The sequence below is a fragment of the Balaenoptera musculus genome, chromosome 5, assembly GCF_009873245.2.
Source record: "Balaenoptera musculus isolate JJ_BM4_2016_0621 chromosome 5, mBalMus1.pri.v3, whole genome shotgun sequence".
NCBI classification, from domain to species: Eukaryota; Metazoa; Chordata; class Mammalia; order Artiodactyla; family Balaenopteridae; genus Balaenoptera; species Balaenoptera musculus.
The window spans coordinates 122,165,139-122,178,691 of NC_045789.1; the positions used below are offsets into that span (position 1 = coordinate 122,165,139).

The following is a 13,553-nucleotide window of genomic DNA, read 5'->3' on the forward strand; positions in this document are numbered from 1 at the left end:
TGACCCTACATCAGGAACTCTTTTCTCTATACCATGCCATTTTCATATTTGTAATATTGGACATGGGGACATTATGGGCAAATATGGCCTATTAGCTAAATTAATAGACTATGATATAGAGGAATGATATAATCAAAACAGATTTTTCAATATGTGTATCCTACCAAATATGATAGACCACATGAAATGTTTTTATAAATGAAATTAAAATACTCCAAGAGAATTGCAAATCAAAGAAACCCGAGGTATAAATTCTTTTTTTTTTAAAAGAAACCTCTTGGAAGTTTTTGTGTTTTCTTTTTTCAATATTAAGCATTCTTATAGAAGGCATGCCTAGAGTCATTTCATCAAATAAATATTCTACTTTTATTTTCCCAAACAAAGGATAAACTATAGCCTTTGGCATAGGTTATTTCAATAGGAAAGAAAGATTAAAGCAGACAAGCCCCAGGAGATGTTTTAAGTTGTTTTTGTTTTAATGAAAACATGATTTTGTTTTCTTCCTGTTGTATCTATGAGGGCAGTTAAAGGTTTAAATTAACCTAGGTTCTTATGCACTTGTCTCTGAAGATGAAGTTAGCAGTACATAGTTGTGGAAATGAGAGATTAATAACTTTTGCTGACCAGAATCAAAGCGAATACCAGGTGATCATTATAAGGACCATTCCACTCCTAGGTTCAGAAATCAAATCAGCAGAAGAGATGGCTAATCCTGTTTTCTTGTGGAAATGAAGAGCAAGTCAAGGCTTAGAAGGGAACATTTAATAATATGGAAGAGGAAAGAAGACAGGATTTATTCTTCAACTAGGTAGATAAGAAATGAAGACTGTTTTGTACTAGGGCAAAGATGTTTCCTTAGACGACCTTACCATGTGGATCTAATTAGCAAAATCTTTGATATGTAGTAGTGATGCAGTTTGAACTCTTGTTGCTTTGATTCTCTGTAAAGGAATATAACACTTAAGGAATGAAGGGCACTAATTCAGAGCCCTTCCATGTGCATTTCTTTCTTTTTTTACAACTTGTAGAAAAACAGAATCACTTGTGACAAAGAACACAAATGGTTAGTTGTAGAATTACAGAGCTGACAGGAACTCTACAAATCATTCAGTATAACTTATTCCATGCATTGTTTGATTTGCCCACTTCCAGGATTTGAAACCAACACAGAACATTAATATTTCAAATAGGGCAGAAGGATGAGAATTACACTTACGAAAATGAAAAGAATGTTTATGGAAAATTTACAGAATAGGTTGGTCTATTTCTGTCAACTACAAAGATTGTTTACAAAAGGAAACTGAAAATAAAATGGCTTATCCTTGCCAGCTTTTCCTGGGAAGTATAGTAATATAGTGACTATTGCCCTAAAAGGAAAGTAAAGACTTAGTTTCCATTCTTGGTTCTTCATTACTTTATTAGATACTTATAGGGTAACTCACCAATTTCTGTTATTGTTTCTCAACAAGATAAAAGATTATATTTATTATCGTGACTTCACAGAAACATTGGGAGGATTAATAAGGTATTATTTTTCAAGAGCTTGGAACACATTGTGGTTCTGCTAGTTTGGCAAATAAAGTAGGTAAATGAGCAAGTTAAGCCTCAGTACTACACTTTTTTCTTCTTTTTTAAATCACTAGCAGTTGCCAGGAGTTACCAGACCTTTTTTTTCATTTTACTTTATTATTTTCTCAAAGGTCAAATCAGTAGAAGAAATGCCTAATCTTGTTTTCACATGAAAATGAAGAATGTCAGGGTTCACTTTCCATTCCACCTTATTTTTTTAGATCTTAATATAGTAAACTGAAAATTATTGTAAGATTTTCTCATGGATATTTACATTGTTTTTCCTTTTTGGGAAAATTTCATACTCTAGCTATCCATTTCTAGCCAAGGTACACTGTAATTAAACTTCCTAAATAAAGAACAATGTCTATTTTAAGCTTTAAAATTTTAGAATTTCTACCAAGTCTTAGAGTTGTAGGCAATCAGAAGAAGGGGCAGGTTTTATTAAATGTCTTCTAGATCCAGGACAGCAAGGCTATACCTATATTTATTTGTAATGTACTATTTAGAGAAAAACATTGATGCATTTTAGTGCTAGATGATGTAAAGGGTCATCGGTCAACTTCGTGCAGCATACTGTTTGATTTCTAAGTAGAACATGACCCATGATGATGGTGTTATAGATAAAACTTCATGGATTTTATTTATTATTGTAATTTAAAAATACTATCTCACGCAAATTGTAGTTTAATAATGCACCCGTGGTTGAAATAGTTTGAAGTTTATTTGCGATAGAAATCTTTTAAATATATTGTTGTAGGATTTATGGAAGTAAAATATTCAGTGCTCCCTCTCCTGGTTTTATCATATTGGTGAACTGACCTCTCGTCCTCAAATTGTGGCGATAGAGGAGAAGACAGTTTTGAAGACCCACGTAAGATACTCTGATGGAATGTTCTATTTCTGAGTTGACTATTCCAAACCCGTTCAAATCGGGCAAGAAACTTATCCACTGGTTAAAGTTCATTACATCCCCAAATATAATGAGGTATATGAAAAAATAGAAAATATGTACAATAATGTTGATTTTATCCTTTGAAACAGACTGTTTTATTACAATTTATATTATTGAGTGAATAGGTAGCTTCTTGGTTTAATTCTTGTTCTATGTTACTTTCTAGTGATGCTTTCTTCTTCTTGCTGAGGGTCTTAGCAGTGCCCTAGGGTCCTGAGAGGTCATTCCAAATACAACTTTAATTTTTTAAAGTGCTCAAACATTTGAAAGTCTAGAATAGAAAAAACCAGTTTCAAAAGAATCACTTGCTATTAAAGAAGGAGATTAAAAAATTACTTTGAACCAAAAATCTCCGTACTCAAATTTATATATGATTATTTTTTCCTGGAGTTTTGCTTTGTTTGTTTTATTTTGTCAGAGACTTTAAGCTACTTCTGATATGTAGTACCTGGAGAAAATATTTCCTTTCCACTTACTATATGTTTTTGGGTTTTAGGTATCTTTTAAAAGTCTCTGTGGAAACTCAAATTTCACATATAGTTACCCTCACTGCAGCATGAAGTACACGATTTTGATAATAAATGTCTAAAATCCAATAATTTGTAAGGAAACAAAAAGCAAGTTTCCTACTGATTAAAATGCTTTTTTTTTTTTTTCAGTGACGCATCATTTATGCTTAAGAATTATACAACTTCTTGGAAAATTATTTCTATTTTAATTGATTGCCATTTAGCTGATTTTTTAAAATAATTTTTTTTTCAAAATTATAAATATATTACAAAATTGAAGGAGTTTGGGATTTTTAAAATTTGATTTTGGGGAAATTATATCACAAATCAAGATAGAGCAATTATTATAAAAACTACAGCAGGAGATTGCGCCTTAATGACATATTGTTACGTACATTTGCAGTAAGGAGTGCCACCTTTTGAACTTTGAGGTTTCACATATTCTGAACTTTGCTTTAAATAGGAACTAATGTTATATTATCATCTTTTTTTCTATCAATATACATTCTCTCACTGATCAGAAGTGATGGCTTGATATACAACTTTTTAACCTTCTTTTATTCTTCAAAATTGTTTTCTAATTCAACTTTAAGGATAGAGTCCACCAATCCTTTTACTGAGATTGTTGACTAAAGACTGCTGACTAAATTTACAGGTATTCTTTCATGACAAACAGCACTTGCAGGATTTTTAGAGACAATCCACATTTTTAGAGGATGTTTTTCACAGGAGTGTACAGGGCAACATTTCCAAGTGAGTACTCATAAACGAAAGAGGAAACGACTGTTGGGGAAATCCTGCTCCAGGTTTTCAGGCAGCCCGTATGATTGACATATGATATCACTGGAGGCGTGTCCTGGAGTGGAGGTGGAGGTGGAGGCGAAGAGCTGAAATTCTGCGGAGCCGGAGTGGGATTGCTCTGTAAGGCACTGAGTGGTTTGCAGAGTGATAGCTGCAGACAGAACTCCCTGCCCTGGATAAGGAGCAGCTACAGTCGCTGTAAATGTGCCTGAAAAGCAATTTCCAATCTTTGCGTTAGGTAAGAACTGTTTCCTTCCTTTCCTTCCGCAGACATTTTAGGAAAGATCAGGTGAGAAATGTTGGCTTTTGCAAGGAACTGGTTATTTCTTTGAACTCGCTTTAGATCTCAGATTACTGGTTGCATTTCAAATTACCAGTAGCATTCCCACTACTAAAACTAATGCTCTTAAAGTAAATGCTACCACCAAAAGAAAAAGCAGGGTCCCTTTCCCTCCCCCCCTCCCCCCGTAAGCGAACTACTTAACAAGGTTAAAGTCTGAAACTGTCGGATGTGTGAAAAACTGGGTGGTTTGTGCCGAAGAGGGGCTGGCATTCGGGTGTGTGGACCAAATGCGTGTTTGTTTAGGCATTGTTGGCGACCGAATCCCGAGAAGCAATTGTCTAAAACCTGAATTTCCCGTCCCTGTGTATTGATTTCCAATGCGCAGAGGCGTCGCTTGAACGTTGTTTGAACTCCTAGGCATTCCAAGGGGCAAAAGCACTTCGGCAAAAACGTGCAAGACTGCATGTTACTTTGGTTCGCTGCTGACACGCCGACTGTGCGCCCGCCTGTCAATCACTGGGAGCAGCAACAGCCAGCACATGGCAGCGGGTGCGGGCGGCTGGCGAGCTGGCGAGCGGCCCGCTCCGCTCCACTCTCCTCCCGGGCGGCGGAGCGCGCTGCGCGTCCAAGTGCCTGGAAAGAAAGGGAAATTAACGTGTTTTTCTCTCTAATCGTCTGTAGCAGGCATTTCGGCCGTGGAAGAGGAGGGTCGGAGGACTGGGAGTGAGCGCTGCCCGGGAGACGCTGACTGCCAGCACCGGAGTTCCCGGGGACGCCGTCCCCCCACTTGCCCGGCGTGCGGGTTCGGGCAAGTGCCTGGAGCTGCGCGGGGGCCAAGGGACTTCGCCCCGCCTCCTCCCCGGAGGAGAACCCCCAAACCTCGCTGCCTCAAAAAGCCGGTAAAAAAAAAAAAAAAATCCACCCCCTCACCACCCCCCAACCCGCGGAGAGCGGCGGCTCGGCCTCGCAGGCGTGTGCTCCCGCTTGCCTGCGCGGCTCCGTGACGCGCCCGCGGACGCCGGTTCGAGCCCCGTCCCGGGCGCCGCGGAGCCTCGAACGTCCGTGACGTGGATTTTCACGCGTCAGGAGGCCGCCACTCCCGCCTTTCCCGCGAGGAGCGACTGAAACCCGAGAAGAACTCTGGTCCGAGCACGCACTCTTATCCCCGCCGCTCCCTCGCTCGCTTTCCGGAGAGACCCGGAGAGCCCTCCCGAAGGGAATTTTTTTCTGGCTCTCGGAGGGGGCTGCAGGAGAAGAGCCCCGGAGGTGGATGTTACTGAGCTGCGCGGCACACGCGAGCTGTGAGGAGTCTGCGCCCGGCCGCGCGGAGTCTACGGAGGATTGTCCCCCGCAGCCGGAAGGGGGCCGCGGGGAGCGCTCCTGCCCGGCGGGGGCGGTGGAGGCCGCGGGCCGACCGGCCGCAGCTCGGGCCATGCCTCCCCGTTCTCCTCGCCGCGGTTGATGCGGGGCGTGCACGCAGCCGCCCGCACCGGGACCCGGGCCGGGTTGCACGGCTTTGCCCGCCGCCCCCGCTTCGGCCTAGGTGAGTGTGGGGCGGCCGCGGGGGCGGGAGGCGCGCGGGCGGGGCGGGCCGGGCGGCAGGTGCGGGCCCGGCGGAGCAGCGCGGGGGCCGGGGCCGCGCGAGGGGAGGGAGAGGAGGGCGACCCCCTCCCGCGGCGCGGCCCTCCCGCCGGGGCGCTCGGGGCTCCGGAACCGGGCGGGCGACCTTCCGCCTCCGCACGGGATGGCGAGCGGGGCCCCGCGTACTCAGTCGCCTGCAGCGGTGGCGCCATGACCCGGGGTGTCCTCTCGGAGGAACCGCCCCCCCGGGGGAAAGACGCTTTCAGGGAGGCTTTTGGGGGGGGGTCAACGGGGCAGGGGGGGCCGCGGAGCTGTTCGGCGGGTTTTCTGGGTCGGAGGCTCCCTGGGACTGGGGCCGGGAACGGCGTGTTTGCGCCCGCGTGTGCCTGAGCAAAGCCCGAATTCGCCGGGGACGCCCTGGCCCGAGTCTGCGTGCGCCCGAGCGAGCTGCCACTGTATTCTTGTAGTGAGAGCGGTGGAGCGGCGAGGGGAGGGGAGAGGGCACTGCCACTTTAAAAGTGGGGAAGTCCGCCCTCCTGAGGTAATGGTAACCTCAGCCTCCTCCCCTCCTCCTGCCCGAGAGAGAGAGAGCGAGCGAGAGAGCGAGAGCGAGCGGGAGAGCGAGCAAACTTGTTTTCATTCATAACTTTTTCCTTTTCCTTCCTCTCCGTCAACTCTTTATTCCCCGCTTGTCTCCGCGCGGATTGCAGAGGGCGCAGCTCCACCGCGGTAGCCGGCGCTGTGGCGACGCCGCTCTGCAGCCCCTGCCCCTGGCTCGCTGCGCCCCGGCTCTTTAGGAATCCGGCTTCTCCTTTAAAGTGTAGACAGCTATTTATTTATAACCCTCCCTGACGTGGGCTTGCTTTTTGGCGCCCGCGTCCGCTCTGAAGGCTCTCCCCGATTTGTGAGCCTCCCTGGTGTGGCATACGCCAAAAGGTTTTGGAAATCCACGGTGATCCTTAGGATGTGATGGGATTGTCCGAAAAGGTATTCGACTTCGATTCGGGGGTTTCTTGGGGAAGACAGTCCGCCGAGAGCGTGTGAGCGTGTTTGGGGCTAGATCGAGGGCTGTCACTGCTGGAAGAGGGGCTTTGCTTCAGATCAGAGGCGGCTGAGTGTCTCTTCGCTCTTTCCTTTTATCCGGTGGTCTCTGCCACCGGCCAGCGTGAACTCTGCCACAGCTAGCGTTGAAAACTCAGACTCAAGTGCCTGGTGTTTTCTCTGCCCTCTTCAAATCCACCGTTCTTCCCTTCGTGTGGAATCCGCCTTACTACCTTTAGGTACTCTTTGCTTTACAAGCGTTGGGTTAAAAAGTGCTTTGCTAGGAGGAATGATACTATGCAGAGTAACGATGGAATCTTTTGAACAGCCCTTAAGGATTCCAGGACGAAACCCAGCAGGTTGCGAATGTGTTTCTCCTTCTGTACAGAGAAGGTAGAAGAAAGTAGAAACTCGAGGATCTGAGTTGGGAGAATGAGGGAGGGGAACGCCAAGAAGTTAACATGTAAGACTTGGTCCGGGGACATTCAGTGAAGTTAACAGATGAAATGGACTTCTTTCCGCTTTATTCCTTAAGCTGATGTGTTTTGGCTCAAGGTGGTAGTGGGGAATGGGCATTTTTTTTCTTTTCATTCTTGAATTGGATCAAATCTGTAGGCTTTGGGAGGAATTTGTGTGAAAAATGTTCTAGTCTACCACTGACTGAAAACAGAAACGTTTTTATGTTTGATTGTTTTATGGAGAAGACATAAGTTAGAAACTACTATTGGTGTGGAAACAAATGTTTATTTTTATCAGGATATTACTGTACTTTATTACAAGAAGCACATGGATTCAGAGTTGTCAGTGCCTTTGAAAATCAAGATCTGTCATGTAAATACAGATTTTTAAATTAGAGGAAATACAGATCATTAAAATGGCCAGGATTTCCCCATACTACTAAAGGCCTAACACTTACTTGTGTGTGAAAGTTATCTCGTTAGGTGAGTGAGCCCTTATTTAAGCTTAAAAAAGAAAATCCTTTCATGATTTCAAATGTGAATACTCTTAATGTTCACAGAACTGTACATTAAGTTTTGTGTGTGTGCTTTAGAGGCTATAAAACACCAAGAACTGTTGTATTTGTCTGCATTTGCATCTTGTACATTAATAATGAGCTAGCTTTAAAATTCTGGTTTCTCCTGAAAAATGACCTCTTATTTTGAGATTCCTTTTTAGTTTGGAATGTCCTTGATTTTTTTTTTAAATGCATGGAGTATATACCTTGACTAATTTCCTCACCATTAATCTAATGCTTGTAACAGCAAACAAATAACAGAAGGCAACAGCACCAAAGCCATTCTTAATTTTTTTAAAGAGTGGCTGTTTTCCTTTATGGAAAACACCCATGAACTGATACTGAGCTCTCTTTAGATGAGAGCTGTTTATTAGTGCTTATACTCAATACTCCCCACGAGGGCATACTCCATTTTAATTGTTTGTTAGGTTCACAAACAGGAAGACATACCTCTTGATTCTGCTTTTTAAAACTTGAAAAAACTTCTAATTCTTATGGCATGGGGACTCTTGCTTACATTCTTCTTCTATGATGTGGTCCTCAGCCTCTCTTAGAATTGGACTCTGGCCAGGACCCCAGCATCATTGTAATCCACTGATGAGGGAGATCATTACCAGGTGGTTTAGGCAATTTGTGACTTGACAGGATTTCTCGCCTCCCCCCCTCCCCCAAATGCTTCTCCTCATTTATTTTTTGTTTTTTTCATCCTTGATTTCCTTTTAGGATTTCAGATGCATGCCAGGTTTCCACTGATTGCCAGAATTCAAGATCACTACACATGGATCCCCAAAATCAACATGGCAGTGGCAGTTCTTTAGTTGTGACCCAGCAGCCTGCTTTGGACAACCGTCAGAGATTAGACTATGAGAGGGAGATTCAGCCTGCTGCTATTTTGTCCTTAGACCAGATCAAGGCCATCAGAGGCAGCAATGAGTACACAGAAGGGCCATCAGTGGTGAAAAGACCTGCTCTTCGAACAGCACCAAGACAAGAAAAGCATGAAAGGACTCATGAAATCATACCAATTAATGTGAATAATCACTATGAGCATAGACCTACCAGCCACCTGGGACACGCAGGACTCTCACATAGTACCAGAGGCCCCATACTGAGCAGGTCAACCAGCACTGGGAGTGCAGCCAGTTCTGGGAGCAACAGCAGTGCCTCTTCTGAGCAGGGGCTGTTGGGAAGGTCCCCACCAGCCAGACCAGTGTCTGCTCACAGGTCTGAAAGGGCAGTCCGGACCCAGCCCAAGCAGCTGATTGTGGATGACTTAAAGGGTTCCTTGAAAGAGGACCTGACACAGCACAAGTTCATTTGTGAACAGTGTGGGAAGTGCAAGTGCGGAGAATGCACAGCTCCCAGGACCCTGCCGTCCTGTCTGGCCTGTAACCGGCAGTGCCTTTGCTCTGCTGAGAGCATGGTGGAGTATGGAACCTGCATGTGCTTGGTCAAGGGCATCTTCTACCACTGCTCCAATGACGACGAAGGGGATTCTTACTCGGATAATCCTTGCTCCTGTTCACAGTCACACTGCTGCTCTAGGTACCTGTGTATGGGAGCCATGTCTCTGTTTTTACCTTGCTTACTCTGTTACCCTCCTGCTAAGGGATGCCTGAAGCTGTGCAGGGGGTGTTATGACTGGATCCATCGCCCAGGGTGCAGATGTAAGAACTCCAACACGGTCTATTGTAAGCTGGAGAGCTGCCCCTCCCGGGGTCAGGGTAAACCATCATGATTTTTGGAGGTGGGTTGGACCTCCTGAACTTCTGGCTTCCAAGCTGTGGCTGTTACGAAAAGATCCTGTTAGATACTGGTTTTATTTTCTTTGCGGTTTTTCCCTGTTTCCCACGTTCTCTCCCCCTCTTCCCAAGGTTTGACTCATGGATTTTACTCTTCTCTAATGGATGATCTTCAGTAACAGTGAACTGTGAAACTGCACCTGGCTCCCCCTTAGGACAAGAGCCTCTGCCATCCACTCGAGAGGATATTGAGAGCCAGTGGGCTTTTGTGTAGCCTTTTTGTTTTGCAAGCAACTTTCCAAAGTTGTACACATGAACATACCCACACACACACCCAGACTACAGTGATTTAGAGCTGTTTTTGATTGGGTACTCTGGGAGCAGGGAAATTGGTTTTTTAAAGAGGCAACCATTTAATTGCTTAAACAAGCTATGTATTAAATCTGTCTCCAATTAGGGCTCTCTTCATAGCATTGGACCCTTAAGTAGCAAGGGGGATATGTTTCTGTTATAACATTAAAATTCTCCTTTAACCACTGCCCTCTCCTTGCCCCTCAACGTTCTCTCCCCTCAGTTTTGGCATTATCTTACTCTAGAGATGACAGTTTTGTTTTTTGGGTTTTTTTCCCGTGTAATTTTAGATCCGCTTTACAATGTAAATCTTCACATTGGAGATATATTAGTTGTATCTTGCTCATCCTCGTTCAAAGCTTTCATATTTGTGAAGGACTCAACTCCCTTCCTTCCGTACCCCACGCTTTTCACCAAATTACTCTTGTCACTGAGGGCACTTGGATGACTGAAGTTGATATTTATAGCTGATCGATCTATACATGTCACAGAACTATGCTGCCTAAAGTGATCTTGGCTCCTTAATGGTTTTTGGACCCTTGGTTAGTTAACAGCTGAGTAGTTCTAATCTTTTCTGTTTTCATTGCCTTAACCACAAATTGTGGTGCTTTTTGTATATTTTATGTATAAATCACAAAGTTGAATTCTGACTATTTTTAAGACAAAAGTCTGTTAAACTTTTTTATTGTAAAGAATATTTATTATGCGAATCTATTATTTTATGATATTTATTGCAAAAACTGTTGAAATGTACTCATGTCTGAATATAACAAAATATCAATACATAATGGAAAATAAGGTGACACGAAGAAAGTACATATGTTAACTATAATGCAGAAAATATATTAATTAATGAACCTGTCTCTTGATTTCTTCATTTATTAGCCTGTACTGTTGTGGTGATTTTTGTCATTTGCTTCGACTCTTTCTTCATGCATACCCATTTTCTTTCTTTCCCTTAACATACCAAATCTAGATGCAAGTGAGCTCAAATTTTGAACTAGATGTTTCCTGGAAAATGCATTAATCAAGATTTTGTAATCCAAATTCTGTTTCAACAAATGCCTAAGTAAATCACTTTACAGAGTGAAAAAATTTTTTTTGTAATTAATGTTAACAATTCCTGCCTCTTTTGGCTATTTTGTAAGCAAGGGGTTTTGTGTATGTCATAGTTTCTTGCAATGGGACGTATTTGTAAGTTTTAAAAAATGTTTATCTTAACTCTCTTGGATTAGTCAGAAATTAGTTTTCATCCGCAAAACTTAAAGGACTTAGTTCTGTAGGCATGCTAGGAGTCTCTGGCACTGTCACTTTAATAAAACATTCTAAAAGTTAAGAGTGCACCAAGGGAATAGTTAACATTATCAAAGAGATGTTTTAAAAACATTCCAGTCCTTACCTTTGCATTTCCTTTCATAAGTCTCTAATGTGACCTGATCAAATAACATTTTGTCATGTTTTATGAAGTAAGAAATCTGAGGGCCCTGAAACTTGATATAAAAAAAGTAAATATTTTTAGTTTTTAGTCTGCTGAAGTCACGACATAGAATCTTTGGGTCTGATAAAATTTTGTTCATGTGACTCAGACTCAGTTTCACCAACTCCTCTCTATGCCTAAGTGATATGTCAAAGCTGAATAACCTGCATTTGAGAATAAGATGTTGACATAATATGAGCCCAGGATTTAGGCTGTCAAAACTCTTACCCAGCTTTTTTGTTTTGGTTGTCTCTTTACATGATTTGGCTACCAGTTTTGGAGTACTTACTCCTTGTAAATAGCCTTTGATTTTGTTTTAATCTGACAAGACATAAGTGATAGAAACTTGTTTTAATGCTTTTCCATCAAGCCACTAAACTATTAGTTGGCATTGTGACATTTGGTATAATCAAGTCTTTTCTCTATGCTCTGAAAGCAGGAACTTTTTTTAAATGAGTATTTGTGTTTTGGAGGCCATTTCATAATCTACAGTATTTCAAAATGTGAATTTATTTCCTCTTGTACTCAAGTTATGTGATGATATCACTGATCCCTTAATAGTGAATATTTCATTGAAGTTTGGCTCCTTAATGAAGTGTATAAACAGTCTCCCTCAAAATACTGTGTAACTTTTTTCTGTTATTTAGACCCTTCATATAATTAGGAATTGGTATAAGGGCTGTCTGTAGCTATACTAACCAGACTAAGAAGCTGTAGCTTTTATTGAAAGAAATTTATAACTTCTATGAGAAATCAGGTATGCTGTGGAGTTTTAACTTCAGTCTATACGGGGAATACATTAAAATTACAATATTAAGACGGTAGTCTCAGGCCTGTATTTGGAAGTAGCAATAGGTTAGAGGTTCAGACTTCTAACATGCTTGTCAGGTGCAAAGCATAAACACTGATTCAAAACTGCCTCCTTTGTGATGGTTTAAACCTAGAAGGAAAAAATATTAGGGTGTGTCTTCATGAATGCTTATGAGTCCTATGCTTTTCAATACTGGTGATCATTTTAAAGTGCTAAGGCTTTGAAAGCATCAGCAAAGCTGAAATTTCTTATAATTCCACTGCCATTTATTTGATACTGCCCAGTGAAAAATACCAAATAGATGGGGTAACCTTTCCTTTTTTATTCCACAATTTTGTCCCTCTTCCTCAGCTACTACAGCTTGACAGAATGAATATTTTTGTTAAATAGTTCCTTTCCAGCATATTTTCTGAGTGCCATTCTTTTCATTCCAAGAAGTTTTATTTAGATAATTTAATTGTGAATAAAACCAATGCAGGATTGCTGTAATTGAGTAGTTTCCCGTCAACAGTTTATAAAATGTCACTCAGCAGAAAAATGGAATGTGAAAAAACAGATCTGCTTCTTTTTGTGAAGGCCTAAGGTGAATCCTTAAATGATAGTCTGTTATAATTATTATATGGTTTTCAAAATCCAAACCATAGAATGAACATTCCAGTTATGACTAAGAAAAAAAAAATTAAAAACAGTGGTTTTTAAAGTGAAAGGAAGGGAGTTAAAAACTAATCATGTTTTTACCCTAAAGTTAGTATTGGAATCAAACTCAGGGTTCATTTCCAGAAGACTGATTCAATTTTTGAAATTGTCTCCTTTTCCTAAATCTTTTTTTGTTGAGTGATGTATTTCATGGCAGTTTTTATGTATAGCTCTTTAGCAAAAAAGGACAATCCCATTTTTAAACATATATATATATATATTGCAAGAGAAAGTTTGGCATCATTTTTTACACATCTTGAAAACAAAACTTTAAATCCCCGTTTTGGCCAATTGACAATTGGAGGACTGTTTTTTTCCATTATTTCACTTATTAGATAAGACAGCCATGTACTTAATTGACAAAGTTATTGCTTCTTCTGATAGTCTCTTGGACTATTACCAAGCCATTTTGCTACATTTATTGAACCCCTACTATGTGCATTATTCCATATGCAGAAGAATTCTAGAGCTAGAAATAGCTATCAGAATATACTTGCTTTATGTTTCTCAACTATATATGAAAGTAAATACGTCACTAGTTAAAAAGTTAAAAGTCAGAAGTCTGTGTCATAGCTCAGACCTACTCTACCAGAAGAATCTCCAGGAGAGGAGCTTGATATTCTTAATTGCAAAAAGCTTCTTGGGTGATTCTATCAGGCAATTTTGGAATCGCTTTTTTAGTTTGATGTCTTCATTTTGAGAACGGAGAAACAAAGGCCTGG

At 41.7% G+C, this 13,553-nt stretch overlaps 1 protein-coding gene across 4 annotated transcripts; it reads left to right on the forward strand.

Moving 5' to 3' along the window:
* The first annotated feature begins 3,743 nt into the window (after positions 1-3,743).
* SPRY1 (sprouty RTK signaling antagonist 1) lies at positions 3,744-11,311 on the forward strand. 4 transcript variants are annotated; one of them, XM_036853298.1, is made up of 4 exons: positions 3,744-4,072; positions 4,799-5,660; positions 6,409-6,685; positions 8,478-11,311. In XM_036853298.1, the coding sequence occupies exon 4, from the start codon at positions 8,533-8,535 to the stop codon at positions 9,490-9,492; it is 960 nt and encodes a 319-aa protein (XP_036709193.1). In that variant the 5' UTR covers positions 3,744-4,072; positions 4,799-5,660; positions 6,409-6,685; positions 8,478-8,532; the 3' UTR covers positions 9,493-11,311. The 4 variants fall into 4 exon arrangements, with proteins under 4 accessions (XP_036709193.1, XP_036709192.1, XP_036709191.1 ...); XM_036853297.1 differs by lacking the exon at positions 6,409-6,685 and having other exon boundaries at positions 3,745-4,072; positions 4,799-5,016; positions 5,204-5,660; XM_036853296.1 differs by lacking the exon at positions 6,409-6,685 and having other exon boundaries at positions 3,745-4,072.
* The last annotated feature ends 2,242 nt before the right edge of the window (positions 11,312-13,553 follow it).